Source organism: Palaemon carinicauda, chromosome 29 (assembly GCF_036898095.1).
Source record: "Palaemon carinicauda isolate YSFRI2023 chromosome 29, ASM3689809v2, whole genome shotgun sequence".
Lineage (NCBI taxonomy): Eukaryota > Metazoa > Arthropoda > Malacostraca > Decapoda > Palaemonidae > Palaemon > Palaemon carinicauda.
In genome coordinates, this window is record NC_090753.1 from 89,367,841 (window position 1) to 89,395,574 (window position 27,734).

The window sequence follows — 27,734 nt, forward strand, 5'->3', positions numbered from 1 at the left end:
GTACCTTCTTTACGTGAGGTAGACTTAGAAGGTTCACTCCTAGAGGAAGAGTCCTGGGAATGTCGACCAGCCATTGCAGTACCTCTAAGAACCATTCTCTCGCGGGCCAGAGCGGAGCCAACCAACGTCAGCCGTGTCCCTTTGTGAGAGGAGAACTTCTGAAGTACCCTGTTGACAATCTTGAACGGCGGGAATGCATACAGGTCGAGATGGAACCAATCCAGCAGAAAAGCATCCACGTGAACTGCTGCTGGGTCTGGAATCGGAGAACAATACAACAGGAGTCTCTAGGTTATCGAGGTAGCGAACAGATCTATGGTTGGCTGACCCCACAGGGCCCAAAGTCTGCTGCAAACATTCTTGAGAAGGGTCCACTCTGTGGGGATGACCTGACCCTTCCGGCTGAGGTGATCTGCCATGACATTCATACCGCCCTGAATGAACCTCGTTACCAGTTAGCTTTCAATCTTTAGACCAGATGAGTAGGTCCCTTGCGATCTAGAACACTTTCACGAAAGAGTCCCTCCCTGCTTGAAGATGTAAGCCAGGGCTGTGGTGTTGTCAGTGTCCACCTCCACCACTTTGTTAAGCTGGAGGGACTTGAAGTTTATCAAGGCCAGAATAACCGCCAACAACTCCTTGCAATTGATGTGAAGTGTCCTTTGCTCCTGATTCCATGTTCCCGAGCATTCTTGTCCGTCCAAAGTCGCACCCCAGCCCGTGTCTGATGCGTCCGAGAGGAGACGGCGGTCGTGTTTCTGAACAGCCAAAGGTAGACTTCCTTGAGAAGAAAGCTGTTCTTACACCACGCGAGAGAAGGCCTCCTCTCTTCGGAAACAGGAACTGAGACCGTCTCTAGCGTCATGTCCTTTATCCAGTGAGCAGCTAGATGATACTGAAGGGGGGGGAGGTGGAGTCTCCCTAACACGATGAACAGGGCCAGCGATGAAAGTGTCCCTGTTAGACTCATCCACTACCTGACTGAGCATCGGTTCCTTCTCAGCATGCTCTGGATGCATTCTAGGGCTTGGAAGATCCTTGGGGCCGACGGAGAAGCCCGAAAAGCTCGACTCTGAAGATCCATACCCAAGGAGACAATGGTCTGGGATGGGACGAGCTGAGACTCCTCAAAATTGACCAGGAGGCCCAGTTCCTTGGTCAGATCCATAGTCCATTTGAAAATCTCCAGACAGCGACGACTTGTGGGAGCTCTTAAAAGCCAGTCGTCTGACGGAGCCGGACACAAGATCATGGTACTGCTGCACAGTCTGTGAACTGTCAACCATGGGCAAGCGAGGAAGTACAGTGACAACCCGAATCTGTCTAGACTGTCTGGGTCGTACAGACAACTCCTTATCGGTTTGCTGAGGTTGCCGCACTGCGTCACAACAAGTCACTTCTGCTGGTTGTTGAACGTCTTCCCCGTGACACATTGACTCCGTAAACAAAAAATCCTCTAACAAGGACTAAGCTTGGACTGCATGTCTTGCAACACAGCTCAAGGTCTATGGGAGCAGGTGTGGTAACAGACGGGATTAGCGACTGAAGTGGAACCATTACCTTCCCTGGAAGCATGTTATGCTTAAATAAAAGTCCATAGGAGGCTACGCAGCTAAAGGCTCCCTCCAAATGACAGAGTCCTCAAGGAAATATCAGAAGGAGGGAGAAAAGAACTTTCTCATCTACAGGGACCATATCCTAGAAAAGCTAAGTTCTCTCAGTGAGGGTTTCACTGGTGCAAAAGCAGCAGACTAGAAGGCAACGTTATGAAACTGCTTGACAGTCTAGTGAGTTGGCAACAACCAAAGATGTGTGACTGAGAAGCATGCGGTAAGGTATGCAGAGCATGTTGTATGCAGAGTATGCTGTATGCAGAGCATGCTGTATGTAGAGCATGTTGTATGCAGAGCATGCTGAATGCAGAGCATGCTGTATGCAGAGCATGTTGTATGCAGAGCATGCTGAATGCAGAGCATGCTGTATGCAGAGCATGTTGTATGCAGAGCATGCTGTATGCAGAGCATGCTGTATGTAGAGCATGTTGTATGCAGAGCATGCTGAATGCAGAGCATGCTGTATGCAGAGCATGTTGTATGCAGAGCATGCTGTAAGCAGAGCATGCTGTAAGGTAAGCAGAGCGTGTGCATGGCGTTTAACATTTCTCAGAAATTCCATGACCAGTGCTAGAGTGCTTTATGCATGCTTGCATGGGGTTTTAATATCAACAAAATATTTACCTTACATTCATAACTCATGATTCATATTTTTGCCATATTTTGCGATATTGTTAAAAATATATTGCAAGGAATACAAATATATTTTTATAAGTAATACAAATAACCTCCATTATCATAATGTTTGAAAATGGAGGTAAGGTATGCTGAACAGCAGAGTCAGAACGAGCTGGAACAACAATAGTTGTGGTTTCCTCTTCAAGACTCTGTTGAGGGAACACCTGAGGCTCAGTCTGCAAAGGCTGATCAAAAGAAGTAGCAGAAGGTAGGCGCATGGGTGGAGGAGGCTGACTCCTGGCATGAGTGGCTGAACTCAAGGGTTGCGCTTGCTGAGTGGTTGGCGGATGCGCAGTAGCAAGTTCCTGAGGAACGAGTTGAGGTTCCTGCGGTGTGAGCTGAGAGCGAAAAGGTAGTGGCTGCGCAGAACGCAGTAAAAGTCTCGCAAGTTGAGGCTCCTGAGGCGCAAGGCTAAGGTGTTGAGGTGCTTGCCTTGAGGAGGGTTGAGCTCGCTGCAGCGAGAGCTGAGGAGACTGACTCATGGATGGGAGAGGTTGTTGTACCTCAAGCGAGTGTTGCCTCACTGGTGGAACAGCAAGTGGAAGCGGAGGAAGAGAGGTATAAGCCTTCTGTTCCCATTGCTGAGGTTGCCTTAAGGAAGGCAGAGGGAGCTGCACACCACTGGGATCAGTAAACTCATAACGTGGCTCAACATCGTACGCCTGGCAGGCGGTACTGCGGTCAGGCGGAGCGAGCGCAGGCGGAGCGAGCGCAGGCGGAGGCGCAACCTTCTCAGCCCGACACTCACGCATCAAGACCGAAAGTTGTGACTGCATGGACTGCAGTAGAGTCAACTTGGGGTCGGCAGACACTAAGGTCTGCTGAGGTAAAGCCTTAACAGCAGAGATCTGTTGCGGCAGAACCTTACTCCTCTTAGGCGGAGTGCATTCAACTGATGACTGCGGCGAGTCAGAGCTAACCCAATGACTGCATCCGGGTTGTTGAACTCTAACTTCGTACGTCTGGTATAGGTCTGGACTTTACGTTTAAGAGGTCTTGAGACCTGAGACCAGCGTTTTCTCCCCTAAATTTCTTCTGCAGACGAGCAAAATAAGGGCTCAATCGTCTGCGGGTGGGAGTGACGGTCTCGGTAAGACACGCCCGCAACCACCGAGGATACTTCTGTGCGCCGATCAAGGCCTGCTGAACCCTTTTGCCCTTCGACATTGCTTCTCCCCTGGGCTTGGGAGCTTGCAAGAGGTCCCGGACTGGGAGGACGACTGGCACGCACAGAAGTACCCTCACGCACAACACTGACACACTTTGCGCTAATCACTTATCACTTTGATTTTCTGTTTGCACTTATTTCACTGAACTCGAAACTTTAAGTGGTTTGTACCTGAAACACGCAATTCTATCCTTTCTCAAAAGTTAGTAATTGCGAAAACAGAATTACAATGTAACAGAAAAATCTAATGAAAGATAAATAATTCAGTGGCTGGAAAGAGACTAAACACTAGATCACTCTAGAAATTTACCTTCTTCCCCTAAAGAGACTAGGGAGAAGAGCAAAAACGATAACAACGTTACTCGCTTGAATGAAACGTTTATCCTCCTCTTTCTCCCTCCGTCTCTATCTCTCTCTCTCTCTCTCTCTCTTGACTTAGAACCTGAGAGAAGAGCCCAATCATATATATCGTTAAAACATATTATTGTTAAAGGAAAAAACTGAAATATTTCCCAAAATGAAAAGTTCCGTTATAGGATTAAAACCATTAAGTTAAGAAAGAATGAACAAAACGCTAGACACGGTTACTCTTACTGCAACGTGAAACCGTGAAAATTCTTTCTCTATCGTAACGATAGAGCGCAAGTTGAACGTTCTGAACGTCAACAACTGCAGAGACAAAACAAAACGTTAGTTCAACTTTGAAAACAGTACGAGACTATCAAAGAAATTCTTTCCAAGACATTAAAATAGCATAATATGTTAACAGGTAAAACCGAAATGACGGGCTCAAAGTTAATTAACTTCGGTACCAAGAAAAGACCGCCTACTATTAGGAAGGTCGAATATAAACAAATATAAAAATTAATTTTAATAAGTTTATAATAAAAGGAAGTTAATCGAAGAGGCCTATAAGAGGCGGAGAGATATAAAATAAATCTATAACATTTGTTAAGCAAAATTAAGAAAGAGAGTCTATACTCTCTTAGACACCAACACTTCCGTCTAAGGGAAGGGTCGGCCATTTAAAGGTGAAAGAGAGTTCATACTCTCTTCGTCACCATAATTAATCAAATTAATTCCAAAAGCTAACTAAGCTAATATAGAAGTTTCCAGTATAGCGAATAGCTGCAAATTTTAGAGAAATACTTCACCAAACCGTGAACAATACTCCAAAATCATAAGCGTATCCAAGAACGTCTTGCCGGAAGCACGACAGAGGAAAAAGTGAGGTGGCGTCAACAACAAGTACTGTAGTACCTGGCCACAGGTGGCGCTTGTGAGTACACCCCCTTCTAGTATAGTGATAGCTGGCGTATCCCTCCCGTAGAATTCTGTCGGGCAACGGAGTTGACAGCTACATGATTATCGGGTAAGTTTAATATTGAAAATTGTTTGTTTTATTAATATCAATGGCCATGTAATAAGAAAGAGAAGCAGTCAGAAAAGTAGCAGATAAGGAAGTAGACTGCAGGTAAGGAAATAGCAGCATGAAACTAGTAGGAAGGCTAAGAATATGGCATCAAATACACCCGATACCTGATGGGAATTCAGGCACAAAAGACACATGGGTAAAAATAACTTACTTCCCATATCTTTTCCCAAAAAGTGATGATGACAGAGTAATTATTACCTCTTGAAATTTGTTTGACTGCAAGGTACTACATCTACTAAATATTGAGCTTTGTATACACTAAAAAGCATAAGAACAAGGTCTAATATTTATTTAGAATTAGTAATATATGGAGTAAGACATACTGCATCTAATCACAAAACCATTTGCTTTCAGGTAAAGTATCCACAAAATTTTATTACCAATGTATAACGAACGTCTATACTGCAAAACAAAACACTTACAATCAGCTTCAGTTTCTCATTAATGCCAACGGGAAATTCAGGCAGGAAGAGAGCTTCAGTCTGCGCAACAGGCCAAACTGTCTTACTGTGCGCATACTCACTCTCGAGGGTTGACTGGTGCCATCTGAAGGGGAGAGGAAATTTCATTACTACAACATGGAAAAAAGAATACTTGAAGTTTGTGATCCATCGAGTTTTTACTATACAGTACATTATATAACTTTACAGTAAATTTTCTATCAACAGTAGCACCGCAGTAACTGGCTATCTGAATATTGCAAATCTTTCTGAATTAAAAACAATGGATAGAAATACCTATTATGTATTGCAATATTGTACATGATAATTAAAACTTATCAAACAAGCAATTAGGACATTGAAACAACCAATGCAAACAGTTCCTTTAGTTCAAAAGAAAAAAGTTAACCCCATATTATGAATAAAATAAAATTATTTCCCAAGATCAACAAGTCCCATTTCCATATACTAATAAATTAGATGACTTAGCAGCAAGGAGGAGTTAGATGTAAACTATTAGATGGATAAGGGACTCTGCCAAGAGCATTTAGCATCAACTGCATAGGGCCACACAAGACACAATGAAATTTCATCAGACCTTAAACTGGTTCTACATCCGGCTAAAGTTCCTGATCTTTGCCAAACATAAAATCTTTTTATTTTCTGCCACATTCATTATAGTTCACTTCATATCTAACAGTCTACTACTGACTTTACATATGACCTGAGGGCTTCATAGTTCACTGCAAAAGATAGTTTTACAAGACCTCTGAGATGGACCCAAAGTGTTTGGTCTAGTAAAGCAGAATAAAATCAATATTCCGACTAATATAATAAATTAAAACAACAGTTCGTATTTTGCATATAAAAGAAAGAACTTACTCTGAAAACCAGCTTACAAATGCAATAAGCAGTCCTACAAAAATTACGCATTTGAAGGCAATGAAGAAGTTCACCCTCATCAGGTACTGGGGCACGGAGGGTGACTAAATCTACTTTGACTATTTCTATTTCATCTACTCTCCTTCATGTATAGCCCTCAGTACATTTGGTAACACAACATGAAGGAAAATTAAGAAGCATAAAACGATCATTTAGTGAAAAGGGGGACCACATTTACTCGAGAAAATAACAAACCAAATTTCAAATATCCAACATCTGGAAATGAAGGTAAAGGACTTTTAGACTGACTTTACAATAACAGCACATTACCTAATTTATCCTAATTCCTAATAGAAACCAGTAATCTGTACACATATTCAATAACTGGGAATATGAGATTAAGGTACCTACTGAAAGAGTTCACAGCCTAAAAATATCATGAATGTTGCAATTTCATTTTAAGAATATTGAGTATTCAATGTAATTCTTTTAGGGAAATCATTAAGTGACCCTCAAGAACTTTCAAAACGTTGTTGATGGAATCTAACGTTAGTTCTGCTTACTGAAGGGTGGCCTACATATAAAACTTGAACAATAATTTGAAAGGCAGATCTAAGCAGTCAATCAAGGTATTGTACTTAATCAATGGGACTGAGATAAATGATAACAATTGAAATATTTTGTACTGTGTTCCAAACCATGATCAGTAAACACAGAGGAAATACTTGGCAAAAGAGCATCATGGTTCTCACTGTCCGTCTATATCGTAGTGAAGAGCCAGAGAGTTAAAAGCAGAAGCAAAAAACTACGCAATAAGCTATCGCACGAGAGTTCATAGGCCTTATCATAAAAGTTTGTCAATTAATTGTGAGGAAACATCAGTTCATAAGCAGTGCAATCTTCCACTACTTCTCCTGCATATAAATTCTTTTAATTCCAGTACACTAACCTTTCAGGATACAAACAGCAAGTCCTCGCTAAAGTACCTGCCATCCATGGTCTATCAATGCAAAATACAGTTTCCATCATAAGGTGAGATTAATTTCCATGGAGATGTTCAATTTTACCTCTAGACTATGAAAGCTAACTGCTAACAAGAAAAAAAAATATCAAAGAAAAATGAAAGTCCCTTAACATTTCTGAGCTAGAAAATAAAATGTAATATTTTACCTAAACATATCTATGAAATTTTCCACCTTCTAGACAAATTTCCTTATAAAAAATTACTCCAAAAATCCACTTATTTTCTTCACAAGAAGCTGAAACACTGAAAATCAAAACATTGAAAAAGCTTTCATGTTTCATAGATACAAACTCCATACAGTACAATATTCTACTAGTAATTTTAATGCTGATCCAGCCTAATTTTTGAACTAAAGCAGATTATACTTACCTTTTCCTGGAGACTCTGGACCAAGGCCGTCGACTAGATTCGGGAACCGGCGCAGAGACAAAGGAGATGATTGAAAGGCCACTTAAAACAGAGAAGCGATGAGTTAGGTTTGTGGCTACATCCACCAAGCTGAACTGTAGGAATACAGAAACAAAATGAACATGAGGTTAGGAACTTTGTGAGGGGTTGGAATCCAATGATTCCTGATTCCAAAGAGGATATTTGAGAACAAAGCCAAATGGATATTAACAAAATTTTAATAAAATATATTATTTCTATACTCGCCTGATGATTATAACACTTTTTCTCTGGAGATCCAATTCAATCAACACTTACCAGTAAGTTTATTTCAAGACAGGACGTTGTCTGATCCCTCTCTCTCTCCCTCAAAAGATTTACAACTATACTCAGCTGGTTTATTTGGGAAATTATAAATTATTTTCAGCCCTTACCTATTTGACCTGGTCATGGATGTAGTAACACAAGGTATTAGAGATCAGTCTCCTTGGTGTATGCTTTTTGCTGATGATGTTATACTGTGTAGCACTAGGTGAAAGGTAGTAGAAGAGAAACTGGAGGAGTTGTGAAGAGAAATGGAAAATAGAGGATTGAAAATCAGCTGGAAAAAGACAGAGTAGGCCTATTTGAGATTGAAAAATGGGGAGAATGGGGAAGTTTGTTTACAAGGAGAGACTGAAAAGAGTTGAAAATTTCAAGTATTTAGGATTAACAGTTGTAGAGGATGGTGATTTGGGGGCAGAAATAAACCACAGAATACAAGCAGGATGGAAGAATTGGGAAAAAGTGTGTGGAGTACTATGTGACAGGAAAATGACAAATTCGTAGATAATTTGTATTTTTCCTAACTATACAAACCTTAGCTATTTACATGGGGTAATTACTTCAGCGTAGCTGAATGACGAGCCATAAGAATTTTAACGAGGGTTTACTACCCTGCCGCTAGTTAGCGGGGGGTAGGGAGGGGTAGCTAGCTACCCCCCCTCTCACCGGTGTGCTAGCTATCCCCCCCTCTCACCGGTGTGCTAGCTAACCCCCCCTCACACATACCAGTGAATGCTTCACTTTGCTTAGAGGTAGGACTTATCCCGGGGGACAGGGCTGGCGGGCAAATATGTGTAAATAGCTAAGGTTTGTATAGTTAGGAAAAATACAAATTATCTACAAATTTGTCATTTGTTCCGTAACTGAAATACAAACCACGCTATTTACATGGGGTGACTCAACCCTTAGGTAGGGAGGTAAGTCCCTGCCATACTGGCTTTGGCTTGCCCGGGGACTTCAAATTCGAGTGTGTAAGTACTCAAGAAATAAGGAGTCCCTACTCCTCGCTAGCATGCTGTGAAACTGCTGCGGCCTACATAAGCTGTGTCTGAAGGTGAGAAGTGACTCGTCCTAGTAAGTCGACCTGGAGTTCTTCAAATGGAAATCTAGGCTAGGACTCTCCCAATACCACCTCCTCAGGGTATGGGGACATGACAGTATTACACTTAATACTAGGAACACAAGGAAGCATGGTTTACCTACAGTGGTTCGAGGTCAGCTGTGCAGAGAACCCAGGATGCTGCTTTCTCCAAGGGAGGAGAGGATGAAGAAAAGATTAAGGCCTCCTGTGTGTCACGTCTTGCAGGTAGTGGGCCGTGAAGGTGGTCTGACGCTTCCACACCCCAGCTTGCAGGACCTGCGTCACTGAATAATTTTTCTTGAAGGCCAGGGACATAGCTATACCCCTGACATCATGCGCTCTAGGGCGACGTGACGGAGAAGGGTCAGGATTCAAGGACAGATGTATTACCTTGCGAATCCAGGCCGAGATAGTATTCCTGGTGACCCTCCTCTTTGTCTTCCCGGTGCTCACGAACAGGGCTTGCACCCAGGGACGAACTGCAGCTGTTCTTTTAAGATGCAACCTCAGACTCCTCACTGAGCACAGTAGGAGATGGTCTGGGTCATCTGTTACAGAACGGAGACTCGAAACCTGGAAAGAGTCGAACCTAGGGTCCGGCACTCCCGGATTCTGAGTCTTGGCAACAAACTCAGGGACAAAGCTGAACGTTACCTCCCCCATCCCCTTGAATGGGCGATGTCGTACAAGAGACCATGTAGCTCACTGACTTGCTTGGCCGAGGCCAATGCTAGCAGGAAAACCGTCTTCCAGGTAAGGTGGCGATCTGAAGCCTGGCGTAATGGTTCGTAGGGAGGTCTCTTCAGAGACCTGAGAACTCGAACCACGTTCCATGGAGGAGGTCTCACTTCCGACTGAGGGCAGGCAAGTTCATAACTCCGTATGAGAAGGGAAAGTTCCAGCGAGGAAGAAATGTCCATTCCTTTAACCTGTTAAGCGTCACCCACGTGATAAACCGTTCACCACGATCTACTCGGTACCCGCCTTCAACTGCATATTCCGTTCATGACTTTAATTGCCTTTTTTCAAGCCGTCAGTCTCGTGATATTACGTTTACTCGAATAGTAAGTATAGGATCACCACTTGGCAACACTCTCAGCATATGGGGGCTGTAAATAGAAACTTATATGATGTATGGCAACTATTTTTCTGAAGGTAGCTTGATGTTAGAAAACTGGTTTCCTATCAGTGCGCTTCGGGCGTTCATGCGGAAGTGGTTGTTTGTTGTTCCTTTTGTAATGAACGGTCTAAAGAGGAAGGTTATTTCTTTAGATGAAATAAATGATATTGTTGAGGAATTTGATAATGATAACCTGTTTGATAATGAGAGCACTAGTTATGAATCCTCCAGTGATTAGTATATTGAAGAAACAAAGTTTTCTTTAGATGCCGAAAGCAAAAATGACTTCTCATTACCGAATGACTGGACAATGAGATTTCACAAAACTATACACGAGAGAGAGAGAGAGAGAGAGAGAGAGAGAGAGAGAGAGAGAGAGAGAGAGAGAGAGAGAGAGAGAGAGAGAGAGAGAGAGGATAAATAATGTACAAATATATGATGAACATATTTGAAAACTATACAGGAAACGATATGGAGAGAGAGAGAGATAGAGACGGGGGGGGGGGAGACTTATCCCTTTGCTTTTGTTGCTTATCCAGGCGTAAGATTTACGATTGAAGATAAAAAGAACCCATTAGAATATTCCGTATTTTGTAGCCATTTGAAATGAAATAATAGTGGTATTAATTGTTTTTTTTACTCTACCATTTAATTAATATCCCTACTTTTAACTATAAATACGAATTATAAGCATAAAGAAATGATATTACAGTAACTTTGAAAAATTATCATTAGTGAAATGACCGCTCAGGGCAAAAAAAGCGTGACGGTACGTTAGCGGCAACCTGGTCCAGGGGGGACGCTTAACAGGTTAAGCCTGAAGGCAAGACTTGAGGCTGAGCGACAGCCTTTCACTGCCGAGACTGAAAGGTGCATTTCCTCCCGCAAATACACGAGGAACTCCGCTATTGCTGGAATAGTGGCATCGAGGGGAGAGATACCCCCTTCCACGACACCAACCACAGAAGACTCTCCACTTCGCCTGCTAGACCCTTGCGGATGACTTGCGCAGGTGACCAGACATTCGGTTCGTAACTTGTTGCGAAAATCCTCTCTCTGTGAGGAGATGCTGGACAGTCTCCAGGCGTGAAGTAGAAGCGAAGCTACGGCTTTGTGGAAGATGTTCGCGTGTAGTTGTTTGAGTAGCTCGTGACTTGGAGGGAGTTCTCTCGGAACCTCCGTGAGGAGCTGCAGAAGGTCCAGGAACCATTCTGCGTGATGCCATAGCGAAGCTATCAGGGTCATTGAAAGATTGACAGATATTCTGGTCTTGTTGAGCACCCTCCTCATCAGACAGAACGGGGGAAAGGCGTACACATAGATTTTGTCCCACCGTTGTTGGAAGGCATCCTGCCAGAGAGCCTTGGGGTCCGGGACCGGGGAGCCGTACAGCGGGAGCTTGAAGTTCAGCGCTGTAGCAAACAGATCCACCGTCGGGGAACCCCACAAAGTCAGGACTTTGTTGGCTACTTGAGAATCCAAAGACCACTCGGTACTCACTATCTGCGTCTCTCTGCTCAGACTGTCGGCGAGCACATTCCTTTTGCCTGGAATGAAGCGAGCCGCTAGTGTGAGTGTGATCAAGTGGACTTTGGACCATCTCAGAATCTCTACTGCAAGATGGGATAGCTGTTCCTAAAAGGTACCTCCCTGCTTGTTGATATAAGCCACCACCGTGGTGTTGTCGCTCATCACCACCACAGAGTGGCCCGCCAGGACTTGGTGGAACTTCTGAAGTGCCAGGAACTTGGCCTTCATTTCTAGCAGGTTTATGTAAGGTACTTTTCTGATTCTGACCACAGGCCTGAGGTCCTGTGGTTCAGAACGTGGGCCCCCACCCTTTCTTTGATGCGTCCGAGAACAACATCAAATCCGGGGTAAGGACGAGAAGGTCCACTCCCTTTCGTAGGTTTTCGTCCGCCACCCACCATTGGAGGTCCGTCCGTTCTGCGAGACCCACGGGGACCAAAGTGTCCGGGGAATCGTGACCCTGATTCCACCGGGACTTGAGTCGCCACTGGAGAGATCTCATTCTGAGGCGACCGTTGGGAACGAGACGGGCCAGGGAGGAGAGGTGGCCGAGGAGACGCAGCCACGTCTCGGCTGGGAGTTCTTCTCGATTGAGGAAAGGCCTTGCGACCTTCCTCAGCCTTGCTATCCTGTCGTCTGATGGGAAGGCTTTGTGGAGATTGGTGTCTATAACCATGCCTAGATATACCAGTTTCTGAGAGGGCTGCAGAGAGGACTTCTCGAGATTTACCATGATCCCTAGATCCTGGCAAACTTCGAGGAGCTTGTCTCGGTGGCGAAGAAGGGTTACCTCCGAGACCGCTAGGATCAGCCAGTCGTCCAGATAACGAAGGAGATGGATGCCGATCCTGTGAGCCCTCAAAGATATCAGGGTGAACACTCTGGTGAACACCTGAGGGGCTGTGGAGAGACCGAAACACAGCACTTTGAACTGGTAGATCTTGTTGTCTAAGCAAAATCTTAGGTACTTCCTTGAAGACGGATGGACTGGGATCTGGAAGTACGCGTCCTTCAGATCCAGTGTACACATGAAGTCTTGGGGTCTCACTGCAAGTCTGACCGTGTCTGCCGTCTCCATACTGAACAGAGTCTGTTTGACAAACCCGTTCAGGGTTGAGAGGTCGATGACTGGTCTCCAGCCTCCAGACGCCTTTCTTACAAGGAAGAGTCGACTGTAGAAGCCTGGGGACCCATCTACAACCTCCTGGAAAGCGTCCTTCTACAACATGGTCTGGACTTCTGCCCAAAGGGCTTGCCCTCTTGTCGATCCCATGGCAAGAGAGCTCAACAACACTGGATTGGCTGTCAGGAGAGGTAGAGAAGCTGTGAACGGGACGCGATAACCCTGAGCGATTACGGAAATTGTCCAGGAATCTGCCCCGAGTTGCTGCCACCTTGCCGCGCAACTTTGTAGGCATCCCCCCAATGGTGGACATGCAGGAGGACTGCCATCCCTAGCACGGCCTCGGCCGTTTCCTCTAGGGTTCTTGCCTCCCCTGGAGGACTTCTTGCTCCTTCTGCTCTTGGCAGGAAAGGGCTTAGACAGATTCGGCTTTGCTGCTGTCGTCTTCTTTGTGTCCTTAGCCGGACGGGGCTGTTGGGCCGCTGGAGGTTTGTAGGGCCCTATGGATGAGGGAATCCTGGTTGGACTTCCTCCACCTCTCAGCGGTAAGCTCCACGTCCTTAGGCTCAAACAAACTCTTACCGAGCACGGAAGAGTGTCTGAGCCTGCTAACATCCGAACTGGGAACCTTCTGGTGGAATCTCTCAGCCACAGCGTCCCGTCGTTTGAGAATCGTATTGGCCCACAAGCTCGAGACTTGGTGGGCCAGAAACTCGATGGTCCGCGTGCCTGAGAGTAAGAAAGTCTCCAGTGCCTTCCTGGTGCTTTCTTTGGAGAGGTCCTCAGACCACACCAGGATGCCCAGAGACCCCAGCCAGATGTCAAGCCACGAAGTTGCCTGCATGGCACACTTAGCGACCTTCTCCTGGCTTAGGATCTCAGTAGCTGAGTAGGACACGTGCCGGTTGGAGAGTCTCTCTAGAGGGACTCCCCCGGTGAGTTCTTCCACGGAGTGGTGAATAGGAAGACCCAAACAAGACTCCTCAAGGATCTCAAAGTACCTCCTCTGATGGACTCAAGGAGGAGGGAGGAGCTTGTTACCGGCGCTGGATCTACTGGAGGAGGCAAGCTCAGAGAGCTGGCCCTCAACCTTGTCCCTGGCACTCTTCATCCCCTGAGACCAGGGCAAAGCTGCACTGGCCCTAGAGGGTTTCTGGGTGCCGTAGACACGGTCCAAGACCGTGTCCTTACCCTCACGAGCAGGAATCTTTGGGTCTGGGATCACGTTGAGGTTCCTCATGAGGGTCAGGACTTGACAGAATGCATGTTCTGACTCTTGGTGCTCTCCTCCTGAAGGGCTGGCAGCAAAGTCTCCTGTCCCCAGTGGCTCTTCCTGGGGGGACACGTGGACATCCTCGGAAGGTCTAGACGGCTCCTGTCTGATCCTTGTTGACGACTTGGGGATAATCTTAGAGTCCTTCGGTTCCCTCCTGGGAGGGATACAGGACTCGAGTAACGATGGGTGCAGGCTCTTTTCCACCCCTGGACGAGAAGACTTCTCAGGGAGAGGAGGAGTTTCCCCCATTGGTGCTAGGGGGGAACGGTCCGGCTCCTGAGGATGGGTAATCCTCATCCACAGGGGAGGGAGAGAAAGTCTGAGGGGGGAAGGAGCCTTGCGCAAGGATCTGCGAGGAGACAGAATAGTCCTTGGAGGTGTTTCCACGGGAGGGACCCCTCTCTTCCTCTTCAGGGGGTAGGAAGCCGCCACTGATTTGTGACCCACGTCAGAGAGAACGGGCTTCATCGCCTGCACAAGAGCTCTGACCAGGGCTGCTGGCTGACAGTCGCGCTGTCAGACACTCCCTCTGGAGGGAAGGGGAACGTTCGATCCCTTGGAGGAGTCGACAAATGCGGGTTCGCCTGAGAAGCTGAAACAAGAGAGTCCTTAGACCTGTCCGGGAACCGCCCCTCCTCCGGCGAGCGCGCTGTTCTGCGCTTGCGGGGAGGGGAACGAGACGATGACCTATCCGCCTGGTGACGCTTGCGCTGGATGTCGCGCGATGGGCCCTAACCAGGATCGCGTGTCACAGGAATCTCGCATTCGTGCGGGCGTGAGAGGTTGGTGGAGCAGGCGCGAGGGCGCGTAGGCGAGGCTACAGGCGCGCAGGAGATGGTGCGGGCGCGTAGGCGCACAGGGGATGGAGCGGGCGCGCGTAGGAGATGGCGAGGGCGTGTGGCGCTCAGGAGCTGGAACGTGAGGAGGCCGGATACAAGGGGGCACAGGATCCTGATGCGGCACTAACGGGCGCGATAGGGCAGTGGCGAGTATCCGGAAGAACCCGGTGAGTGCTCGAGAGCGCAGGTTCAGGATAGCGCGAGCGTGGGTTCACGCGTTGGAGCGTAGGTGGGCGCTGATCCGAGAGAACAGGCATATTAATCTGTGGGCGTGCAGGGGATCATGGGCGCGCATCAGGATGTGGGCGAGCTGGTGTGCGCTGCTGCGGTGGGCGAGCAGGGTGAGCAGGGCGCGCGGTTGGATTAGGGAGCACGGGTGTGCGCTGTAGGGTTGCATGAGGCGCCTTGAGAGGGACTGGAACCTGGCGCGCGGCTGGAACGTGTGCAGGATCGCGCGGTCTGGAAGAAGAGTCCAGGGGTGCCTGTGAGCGTCCGTGCGCTAGCTTAGGCACCTCCTGGACTGCGCGCTGTGATGTACAGTAGAAGCGCGCTGGCGAGCGAGTGAGTGCTGTAACTGGAACTGCGCGCGATGGGCGCGCTTTGTGCCTAACTCCAGACGGGCGCTGCGAGTACAGAGGTACCTGTGAGCGCCTGTGCGCTAACGTAAGAGCCTCTTGAACTGCGCGCGACGAGGCAGGAACCGGGGAACGCTCGGCACAGGTGGGCGCTGGCGCGCTGGATCAGGAACTGCTGGCGGGTGCCGGGCCGCAGAAGGATGTGGACGCGCAGGGGAACCCTGGCGCGTAACAGGAACAGGGGCGCGCACGTGCGCAGATGAGCGCTGTGTCGCTAAGACTGGAACAGCAGCAGCAGCAGCATGAGGGCGCGCAGGTTGAACCTGGCACTTGAGGGCAAGAGGCGCAGATTTGCGCTCATGGTCCTTAAGCCCCGAAGGACCCGGTGCCTGTGCAGTGGCAGGATCAGGTGGCGTGTAACGCACATCAGCATCCTCGAAAGGCGACGGCAAGTCAGCAGGTCTGGAGGGAGACTGGTCTCAGGGTCCCAAAGCACGACCGTCATCCGAAGGGGATCGCGAACGATCCCCGGAGAGGTCTAAGGTGGTAACTGGCAGGATCGGCGAACGGCGAGTCGTCTCCTCCGCCGAGGACTGTGGTGACGACGAGCCGAAGAGGCGCCTCCTAACTCCCTTATGAGGAGAAGGAAGGCCTCTACGGCGAAGGGGAGGACAAGCCTTCCTCCTTATATGCCCATGAGGGGCCGTGGGGTCAGCAGGCTGATCATCATAGGGCCTCCGAAGAGGAGTCTCTGTGAGTGAGCTCCCCCGTTGGGGAAAATCACCGGCAGGAGAGACCGTAGGACTTAGATCCTCCCTCGAAAAGTGTTCGGAGGGGGAATCTAAGCCTTCAGCAACCTCAGCAACAGGAACGGGGGTTTGACTAGACCCACGAGATGCCTCCGTCACAACAACGTCAACAACAGACAGAGGATCTATCCCTGCTGTAGCTGTCGATTGTTTGACAGCTGCACCAAGTTGGATAATGTCAAACAGGGCTTCCCTGGAGGGCGAACCCTGCAGCCCCAAGGAAGCCCAAAGCTGCAACAAATCATGATTAAACACAGGTAAATCAATATTCATATCCTCCTCCGGGGGAGGAGGGGCAGCCGCCTCGCTATGGGAGGCAACTACCTCTCCCGCACCCCGGGATCGGACAACAGCAGTACGGTCTACGCTTCCACTCGCCAGCCTCTCGGAAGAGACCGCTCGAGGGGGAGCTTCGGAGGAGGAAAGGGCTACGGAAGAAGAAGTCTTGGAATTTTCTCTCTTCAAAGAAGCCTCTAAAGGAAAAAGATCCCTTTTAGACTTTTTCTTCCGGCACCAGGCAAACCTCTCCCACTGCGAGGTAGACCACTCCCTACATTTGATACATACATTACCGCTATCACACCGTTGGCCCCTACAGTGAGGACACAATGTGTGGGGATCGGTGCCGACCGCCGACATAAAGGTCCCACAAGGGCGGCCAGGAAGACCAGGGCATGTACGCATAGTCAGTAGAGGCCAACTTCAAACACACTGGAAAAGAAAAAGCAAAAACAGATTAAATATGGCAGTCAAAGCGAGGGAGAGAGCAGACAGGTCTGTTCTCCGTCCGAGCCAAAAGTAAAGTGAAGCATTCACCGGTGTGTGTGTGTGTGGGGGGGAGGGGTTAGCTAGCTACCCCTCCCTACCCCCACTAACTAGCGGCGGGGTAGTAAATCCTTGTTAAAATTCTTATGGCTCGTCATTCAGCTACGCCGAAGTAATTACCCCATGTAAATAGCGTGGTTTGTATTTCAGTTACAGAACAAATAGGGGTTAAGTTGAAAGGTAAAGTACACAGGACAGTTGTGAGACGGGCAATGATGTATGGAGGGGAGATGTGGGCAATAAAGAAGACGGAAGAGAAGAAGTTGGATGTGGCAGAGATGAGAATGTCGAGATGGATGTGTGGAGTGGCAAGAAGAGATAAGATACGGAATGAGATAATCAGGGGTACCACAGGAGTTAGAGAACTATCAGATAAGATCCAAGAAAGTAAACTGAGGTGGTATGGTCATGTCATGAGAAGAGATGAACAGTATATTGGGAGGAGAGTGATGGAAATGGAGGTACAGGGAACGAGTAGGAGAGGGAGACCAAAGCGAAGGTGGGTGGACTGTATCAAGGATGACCTTCGATCAAAGGGATTAACCAGTGATGAGGTGTGGGATGGAGGTAGATGGAGAAAGCTGGCCAGAAACATCGACCCCACGTAGAAGTGGGAAAAGATGCAGACAAAGAAGAAGCGGGATCTGGACGGAATTTGTTTATGCCTATGATTTATTTAGGAGGCTCCCTGCATGAAGTGCTTCCATTTGAAGAGAGAGAGAGAGAGAGTGTGAGATTGTCGACCCAAATTCTACCTGCGAAAGGAAACGACTTTGGGTGATCTTGATCCATAATGGGATTGAATGTGAGGATCACCTCTGTGAGTAACTAAGTTGACAGTTACAATTCCTGAGGTCTACTGGTTAGACCTACCATTTATAATTATGCGTTTAGTTTTCGCAGGAGCTACAGTCTCTTGTCAAAGATAACTCGCACTTACACTTCAGAGTGATGCATATAACGTTGAGGTGAAATAAACCACCTATTCTAAACTGCTAATGGGCTGAGCACAAACCAGGAATTTATCAAAATACTGTAAGTCCTTCTATGCACTCCTTCAAAACCATGATGTTCATGTGTGCATGGCCATGCCAGCACATCTGAAGGAAAAGCAAATGTTCCAAAGAGTTAGCATGCTTCGGCAAGAGCGAGCGAGTGCTAAGTTGAAAGCAGATGAAAGTCCTGCACTCACCTTGAGTGCAAGCCTTTAGGTGATTGCATCCAGCAAGGATTCTGGGAGATGGGCGTCTTGGAGAGGTCTGGGTAAAAAAAGCATCTGGATGATGTACGTCTGCGTTGAGGAATTTCTGTGGTTGAGGCGCACCTGGATTGTTGCAGCGTTTCTGTGGTTGAGGTGCACCTGGACGAGGCACACATCAATGAGGTATTTGGTAGAAGCTCGTCTGTCCATCTGGATAGTGAAGAGGTGTCCGGCAAAGGTTAACTTGCAATCTTGTTGAGGGTTGAGAGTGCTCGCTTGTCAAACCCTTAGTCGTTTTAAAGTCTAGCAATAGGCAGGCAAAGTAATCGGCTTCCAATATGTGAGGTTGAAAACGTTGCATCATCAACAGACTTTACCTAGTATAATGTCTAGGCCTGTCTGACCGTGTCTGCCGTCTCCATCCTAAACGAAGTTTGTTGAATATTATTATTCAGGGAGAAGTCAATGACTGGTCTCCAACCTCCAGGAGTCTTCTTTACAGGAGAGTCAAATGTAGAGGCCTGGAGACCCCTAATGTCAAGCGTGCTATCCCTCCCTGGCAAACAGGTGGTCACAAGGTGGCACTCCTTCGCTTGTGATCATGTGACGTAAACCGCCCCCACCCCGCGCGTTGTTGGTGTAAGGACTAAGTTTGGATGATTATGCAACCCCTCTGGACTGCAACAGTGTGCATAGCTTTCTCACCAAACTGCAATTTACTCTGCTATGAGGATCACGAGCTGGCGTTGACGAACACGCTGGTTAACATGGATCATTGTATGCGATTACTTCCTGGATTACTTGTTCACGCTTTGATACCTATTCGCACGTTGAAGTTGCTTGCGGGTCACTCATCAAGTACTTCCGCAGGAGTTTGGCGAGAGGACCTGAGATCCAGCATTAGGATTCACTGGACGAGCCATGCTGGTTGAAGATAAATGAGTGCCCAAGTCAACAGCGAAGTATCGCAGTTGTAACCAGCAAACGCACTACCTCATCGTCTCATTCCAACGAACCTCACTTCGGAGGACTAGAGAGGAGCATGGATGAATCCACAACCCCTTCCGTCCACCTGCGCAGAGGAGACCACCCAGGAGAAGACCTATTACGCGAATGAGAAAGGTGCTCCCCTCTTCCTCTTTGAGAGGGGATACTCAATGCTTCAGACAAATACCGAGAGCACCTGTGTAAGCGGTGACAAAATGAGCGAGGCGACAGAACCAGGTACGGACACCAAAGACTCGGTGGTACCTTACTTTCAGAGTCTCCGGGAGGAAGACAGAGGTCAACCTCTGAGAAGCCAGAGCACTTCCTCTGTGCCCCTGACTGGATCAATTCCATCGACTAGCTATAACCTTGTAAACACGAAAATGTTCGTGAGCATACAGCTAACGAAGTGATGAGATCTCTACTGGTAGAAGGGACTTGCCCGCCCTTGGGTGGGTCAAGTGTACAGTACAGTACTTATAAGCGAATATATGTTTGCTATCGTTCGTAGACGTAAGCATGAGTAGATTCCATCCCCTAGGAAATATAGGGTAAAAAGAATAACCTCAAAGGGTTATGTCTTATGAGACCGTTGTTCTTTGAGGGCATGACAGAGTGAAGAGGAGATCAACAAGGATCGGAGACTGAACCAACATGAGTGTTCCGATGCGTTATTTAACCTGTAGAGAGGAGAAGTCTGAGATAATAACCCGTCTCTTTTCCAAATCACGGTGGGATGCGAAAGAAATAAGCTGTAAGAAAACATCTTTATATGCGGCAATCGCTGGTAGGACTTTGTCTAACGAGACTTGTTGAGCCCAGAGGGAACAATGGTGACATGCGGCAGCCGCATGCAGTCGGCAGGCTTCCTCAATTGTGAAAATAACCCCTGAGGGTTATGCCTAACGAGGCTCGATGTACAATCTGGAGGTGTATAGGTGAGCGCGCAAACAACGTAGCACATGTCATCCATTTACCATTTATTATAAAAGTGTCAACTTAAAGGGTAACATATACCAATTCAAAGGATCTAAATGACTAGAGACAGGGAGAAGAGGAGGCGACTGATCACCAACGTCCCAGTCACGGTACGACATTAGTAGTAGTAGTAGTCATAGTAGTTAGGGGAACAAGAGCACGTATCAAATGTTTGCGAACGCTGACGAGAACAGTTGCGCCAATGTGGAAGCTTGCACATCCATCTTTGCAGGTAGCTTTGTCTGTGCATGATAATTCTCTTTTGTATAGCTGTACAGCAAACCAAAGCTCGCAATCGTTACAGTTTACTCAAGGCGAAAGGACGAAGTCATAATGAAATGCATCCCATAGTGATTTGCGCTGTTCTCATTATACATGTGTGCTATACAACAAGTACCGAGTGCACTGCGTCCCCTCTACAGTTGTCAAATGTTGGGTTAGGTGTGTAGGTATGAGTGAGTGCTGAACTCACTCGGCTGTATATTATGGCGAGAGGGGGGTTTAGCATGTACCTGTTGATGGGCGATGAACTCCCACACCCATTCATTGTAACGAGAGATACTTCTAACACGTAACTGTGTACATGTTGAATTCCCAGTGAGGGCACGCGTCAGCAAACGCTGGTGGGCGCTGGCGAGGTAAGAGTTGACTCTCGCTTGAAAGGATGGATACAAGTAATGTGAGTAAGTACACGCTACCAAAGTAGCACGCACTTTAGGCAACAGTAATCTGAAGCTCTGCGCAGTACCAAAGCAGCGCACACTTGCATGCCGGCGTGCTGGACTTATGAGAAGGGAAACTCTGAAATGGTAGTGCTCTGCGCTCCTCGTCCCCTATCCTCACTGGGAGAGGGTTTAAACGTGCTGGCGCATAGGCTTATCGTCATCATAGAACAGAAGCTTCTCTGTCGTATACTTCCAAGAGGTATGATGAAGGCAATAACCCCAAAGAGATATAGCCTACAAGAGGTTTCTCCCTGAGGTACCAATCCCGAAGAATCTGGCCTAATCGATGTCGGCAATAACCCTTAAGAGTCAAGGCCTACGAGACTCGTGGATGGAAAACGGCGTCAGCAAGCAGACCTGCGCTAGCTAACGAGACTCGTTTTGTACCCCCAAGTGCAAAGGGAAGGCAGTCTCTCCTGCAGGCAGGAACGGCAGCCATTCTCCCTGCAAGCAGGAAGATTGCTGGACAGTGGTTGGTAGAGAGTAACTCTCCATCAAAAGGAAAGTTGCCCAACACTTAGTGGAGGTTAACTTTCCCTCAGAAGGGGAAGTTGTCCAGCACCTGGAGACAGGTTCATCGGCGAGTGCTCCTGGAATTCTACTACCCAGAATTGCAAACTTCCATCTCTGAACACCATACTAAGGCAGCAAAAGCAGCTAGGCTGGGCTAGATCAGAAGAGGCTTTGCTTGAAAGAGGCTAAACTTGAAGCAACACTAAGATAGGCTAGGCTAAGCTATGAGAGGCTAGGCCTGATCCAACACTAGACAGGGTAGGCCTGAGCAGCACAGGAGGAGATAAGCCAGGCATGAGGCAGCACTAGAGAAGCAAAGCCAGGCTTGACACAGCATTATCCAGGCCAGGCTAACTTGGCTTGAAGTAGCATTAGCCAGGCCAGACTAGCTTGGCTTAAAGCAGCCCTAGGAACTCTATGCTACGCCTGAAGCAGCACTAGCCTGGCTTGGCTAGGGCTAAAGCAGCACTATATAAGCTAGGTGCTAGGTTAGGCTAAGATAAGCTAAGCTAAGCCAAGCCAAGTTAGGCTAGACCAGAAACAGCACTGGGCAATCTAGGGTAGCAGGTGTACAACACCCATAGTGACTGATTACAGTTCTACACACATAAAACACACTTTCACTAACAACCACAGTATTGATGGGTTATAGACGTTTTGCTGTCAGTCGGTTTCGCGGTCAGTCACTTTCACCCCCGGGTGAAGTCGATTCGCCGTCGTAATTGCACCCACACTTGGTGGAGTCTGTTCGCCGTCAACATAGGAGTCGTTTCGCCGTCAATATAGGAGTTGTTTCGCAATTAGCAGCAGAATTTTTTTTTATTGTTTGTAAAGTCATCGTTAATATAAATATGATTAATATCACATTTTATTCTTTTCTATGTACATAACTTATACTATTTCCGTGGAAGATAATAAATTTAAAATACACATTTATTGTTTGTAAAGTCATCGTTAATTTAATTAAGATTATCACATTTTATTCTATTCTATGTACAATAATTTACATTATTTCCGGAGAAGATAATAAATTTAAAATACACATTAGAGAATACATGGCACAACTAAAATAAATATATACAAATCACATTTTATAATAAATTTTAAAAAATTACACAAGACAAGAATACATATAAATATATATATAAATATATATATATATATATATATATATATATATATATATATATATATATATATATATATATATATATATATATATATATATATATATATATATATATATATATATATATAGAGTAGAGTAGAGGTCCCCTTTTTTTTTTGTTCTTGATGTCGGCTACCCCCCAAAATTGGGGGAAGTGCCTTTGGTGTATATATATATATATATATATATATATATATATATATATATATATATATATATATATATATATATATATATATATATATATATATATACATACATACATTATATAATTGAGTTGTTTGTTTATATTTTTTTAGCTAGTGTGTGTGTGTCTGTTTTTCAGCGAGCGAAAGGTAATTAGTGCAGTGGTTGTTTGTGTTGAGAAAGACCGATGGAATAATTGAGTTGTTTGTTTATTTTTATAGCTAGTTTAGGACAGTGGGGAATGCCTGGAACGAATGGATTTTCTGATTGACTGTGGCAAGAAACAGTTGTTTGAGTGCTGAATATTATTATTTTATGCTTTTTATTTTAAAAGTAAGTACAAAGTACAATTTATTTTTTTTTAAAGTAAGTACAATTTTTTTTATATTTGCGCGGAGTGATTCTGAATGATTCTGATTATCTTCTATGGAAATATTGTAAATAATTGTACATAGAATAGAATAAAATGTGATATTAATCTTATTTATATTAACGATGACTTTACAAACAATAAAAAAAAATTCTGCTGCCAATTGCGAAACAACTCATATATTGACGGCGAAACGACTCCTATGTTGATGGCGCACAGACTTCACAAAGTGTGGGTACAATTATGACGGCGAATCGACTTCACCCGGGGGCGAAAGTGACTGACCGCGAAACGACCATACCCCGTATTGATAGGCAATTTATAATGGGATAAGGACTGAATATCCAAAAGTTGTCATAACTGAGTGAGGTTGTCACCCACAATAACCACATCCGAACATGACAAAAATTCCAAGTTGTCAGAATTATTCGTGGCCGTAAACTACTACGAGCCAGCACAGAACAATTGGGTGATCACTTACAGACTGGCTTACCCTCTCAAGAACGCTCTGCAAGCTATCAATCACAAATGGTAGCCAATTGGTTCATCATAAAAAGAGGAACAAAAAAAGTACTATACATTAATACAAAAATCAAAGTTTTAACAGTATGGTGCAGAACAAAATGGAAAAACACATAGAACCTTTTTACAGTACTTTATATTCAAGATGATATTTACATTTGCAAAATTTACTATCTTCCACTTTCACACCATGTCCAGGTCAACTGACCTTCCACACCATGGCAGTAGTACCGGTCAACGGTGTTATGAAAGGCTAGAAAAAGGTAAGGGCATGAATAAGCTCAAGGCATTTTATAAGTGCATGTCCGTATGACCGTGATGACAGCACTTTCAGGATATTTTTGCCAGTTCAAAGAATGGCCAATGCCTCGTGGTGCTTTCTCTTGCATTCCTTATTTCTGCTGCAAATATTACATGAGTTGACACATGGACATCAGCAATGTCTTTGTTAAAGAGCACTTTGCCAACATAACAAGTTTTACATACCACACAATGGTCCTAAAAAGCGGCCTAATAGGCCCTCTATATACTATACATAAAATTCAGCATTGCACTTAATGAATTCAAACACTTCACAAATGTAATTCTTTTTTAAGAACCGAACTGTTTCCACGTCAAAATTCCACTGATATCTTACAAAAGGCCGCAATATGAAAGAACAAATAAATCAGGTCTAATCAAGATGAACTGCTCTGATTGGTTAATCTAAAAAAATGGTAGAAGTTTTAGGACACAACCAAGGTTGCCCTTTGCATGAAACTGATCAAATTCAAATATCACGACCTGGCATAACACTTATCAGGCCTTTGGTTCAAAATGCAAATACAATCCAGCAAAAATATGTCAAGAGAATCCTAACTTTTTATATATCGAATAATCCATTGCATTTCATGAATACAATGTGACTTCTAACTTTATACACATTTAACCATGAGATAGGATTGTAAAAACATATTATGTAAGGGGCCCAAAACCTCATGAACAGGTGGTATGCTCCAATAATCATGGTCAAAAATGCATAAAACACAAGATAGCAAGTAGGAAAAATATATAGTTCATGTATTTGGCTAGAAATTTAAGTATCATATATTTATCATATAGATAAAAGTTATTAAAATCAACAGATTAATCATTATTATTACTTCAACTTATTAACGGTCAGCTATGTAACAATACATGACAGTTCCAATCAGGGAGGAGCTCCCAATGTGCAAGATAAAACTTCCTAAATTAGGTTAAGTAAGAAAAGTTATATGTCAATGGTTAATAGTGCAGGTGCAAGAGTAAAGGTTTTATCCATGATTTTACGTTGTTTACACCTCAGTATTAATGTTACGAAAAATCAAGAAACAATGAATTAACTCAAATAAACAGAAGCCGGTTGCTTGCAAACAAATAAAGACTAGAACGGTGAAATTACTGCAAGGTATCAGGACAAAACTCCTCCCTTATACACAACAATTCTGTGTACTCACGAAATAACATCAACAAAATTTAGTGGATAGGTCCACGACACAACTTCAACAAGGGGCAGATTAGAGGACAGATTTAAACAATATCAAGGCTCGTCTTACAATTCCATTACCTGCAGCAACTATGGTAGATGTTTTGTCGAGGTAGTACAGAAATCAAGGTGATATGTACTAACTTTGGACTCATTGAAACCGACATAAATCATTGTGTCCTTAATCATGAGGCATGGGATTACCCAACCCAGCCTTAACCATAAAACAAATAGCTTAAAATTACTATTATACAAAAGTGGAGGATTTAAAGGAAAAATATAAGTATGAAACTCGACTTAAAGAAAAACATAGAAAGTATAAAAATACCTAAACAATACTAGGGATAAATGTATGATAGCGGCCACCTGTATGTAATATTATTATGGATAACTTAGAATACGGCATTGTAAGGGGGGTCGCAGGGGGACGTTAGCCTCCTATTAGTAAAGTAGGCAAGGACACAGCTTGTAGGTTAGGTTGGGGGGAAAGTTTAGGTTAGCTGGTGTCCATTTTTAATCCAAGCGGGAGGAACTGACCACTGATATACAAAATCTCCCAATAGTATTCACGAGCAATAATACAAAATATACTGTATACCGATTAGGTTAGTTTAGGCTAGCATACATTAGCCTTTCTAAAAACAAAGAAACAGGCCCAAACTAACTCATAAGACATGTATGGTTTCAAATCCCTTCTTCAGAATGACCCTCTTTACCTCTGAGAAGCTGTGTCTGTGCCGTAAGGGGAGGCCCCTGCGATTTCGGAGAAGTTGGTTCGTGCCAACCCCGCCTGCCGCCCCAGCTCCGACGGGCTCTGGTCGCTTGGCCAGCACTCCACCCATCATCACCACATTCTCGTTTTTCTTGTGGCTTCTTCTTCATCACCTCCTTCAGTTGCACACATCGCCACAAGACACACTGATGCCTAGAACCGACATCATTTCATAACAGAAAGGCGGCACAAATGAACTCCATCTTCGATTGGCGTTCGATTTGTTTACATCCTGAGTGAGCACTACCGGACTAAAGTATTAATATGACCATGAGAAAGGGCTACGAGCGTAAATTTTATTTTTATAATCAATTTTTATTCCATGAAAGATGTGATATTGAGTATTAATAGGATTTATAACATAAGATAAGAATATATTATATTTTTAGATGTACGATGTACCCATTATTTCAATGCAATTGGAAACAAATCATTCGAAATCCCGAGACAGCTTGTGACGTAATCATTTGTGGATGACAGGTTGCTCCAACGCAGTTTATGGAGAACGTCACAGAATAATTTTTTTATGGACAATTTGTATTTCTATTTTCCATTCTTGCCGGGGAAATTTCTTTTAGCTTCGAGGTACATCCGGAAAAAGAAGGCCAAGCTTCATGATTGTAAATGTCATGGCTACTGTTGCATTAACCTTTAATAGAGTTTCAAATTCCTTTACAATTAATAACTGTGATGTCTAACGGAGCTTGAAATCGTGTGATTGTTTGATGAATACACTAACATGGTAATGAGAGCTTAATAGTCATACCTAGGTTGAAATTGATTTGTTTTCAATATACTAAGATAAAAATTGAAATAGAATCTCTCTCTCTCTCTCTCTCTCTCTCTCTCTCTCTCTCTCTCTCTCTCTCTCTCAAGAGTCAATGCGCTTAGAGATATTTCTAACGGAAATGTATATTCTGCTGATATGAACATAAAAAATGATGTATCGTTATGAACAGAGTATCATTATTATTATTATTATTATTATTATTATTATTATTATTATTATTATTATTATTATTATTACGTGAGTACGAAGGTAGAGTTACATGGAAGGTTGAGAAACGGAAACCAAAAATAATGACTTGCAAGGTGTAAGCCTATAGTGAGGAGTTAGGATGAAGTATAATGCATTTGTAGATAGAGATTATTCTCAGTCAATTTCTAAGGGAAATATGAGGATACATATGCTATTTCAAATGCTTGCCGCAGACGGGATGCATATATAATTCTAAAATGTTAACTATATTTTAAAATGATGTCCATGTCATTCTAAAAGGTTGTTTATGACATTCTAAATGTCTGTTTTATTCTAATATGCTGTCTATATTATTCTAAAATGTTTCCTATACCATTATGAAATGTTGCCTATATTGTTCTGAATGTTGCTTGTAACATTCTGAAATGTTGTCTATTTCATCGTTAAGTAGGTTGGCCAGGGCACCAGCCACCTGTTGAGATACTACCACTAGAGAGTTATGGCGTCTTCTGACTGGCCAGACAGTACTACATTAGATCCTTCTCTCTGGTTACGGTTCATTTTCTTTTTGCCTACACACACACAGAATAATCTGCCATATTCTTTACACATTTTCCTGTCCTCATACACCAGACAACACTGAGATTACCAAACAATTCATCTTCTCTCTAGGGGTTAACTAGTGCACTGTAATTGTTCA

General features: G+C 44.9%; 1 protein-coding gene across 1 annotated transcript in view; it reads right to left on the bottom strand.

Moving 5' to 3' along the window:
• Window positions 1-26,299, bottom strand: part of LOC137622352 (uncharacterized) — a 69,155-nt gene extending 42,856 nt beyond the window's left edge. The window contains exons 1-3 of the mRNA XM_068352936.1: window positions 26,000-26,299; window positions 7,610-7,743; window positions 5,317-5,440 (exon numbers count right to left, since the gene is read on the bottom strand). Of these exons, the coding sequence (XP_068209037.1) occupies window positions 5,317-5,440; window positions 7,610-7,743; window positions 26,000-26,128 (387 nt within the window). The 5' untranslated portion in view covers window positions 26,129-26,299. The remainder of the gene's footprint in view (window positions 1-5,316; window positions 5,441-7,609; window positions 7,744-25,999) is intronic.
• Between the last annotated feature and the right edge of the window lie 1,435 nt (window positions 26,300-27,734).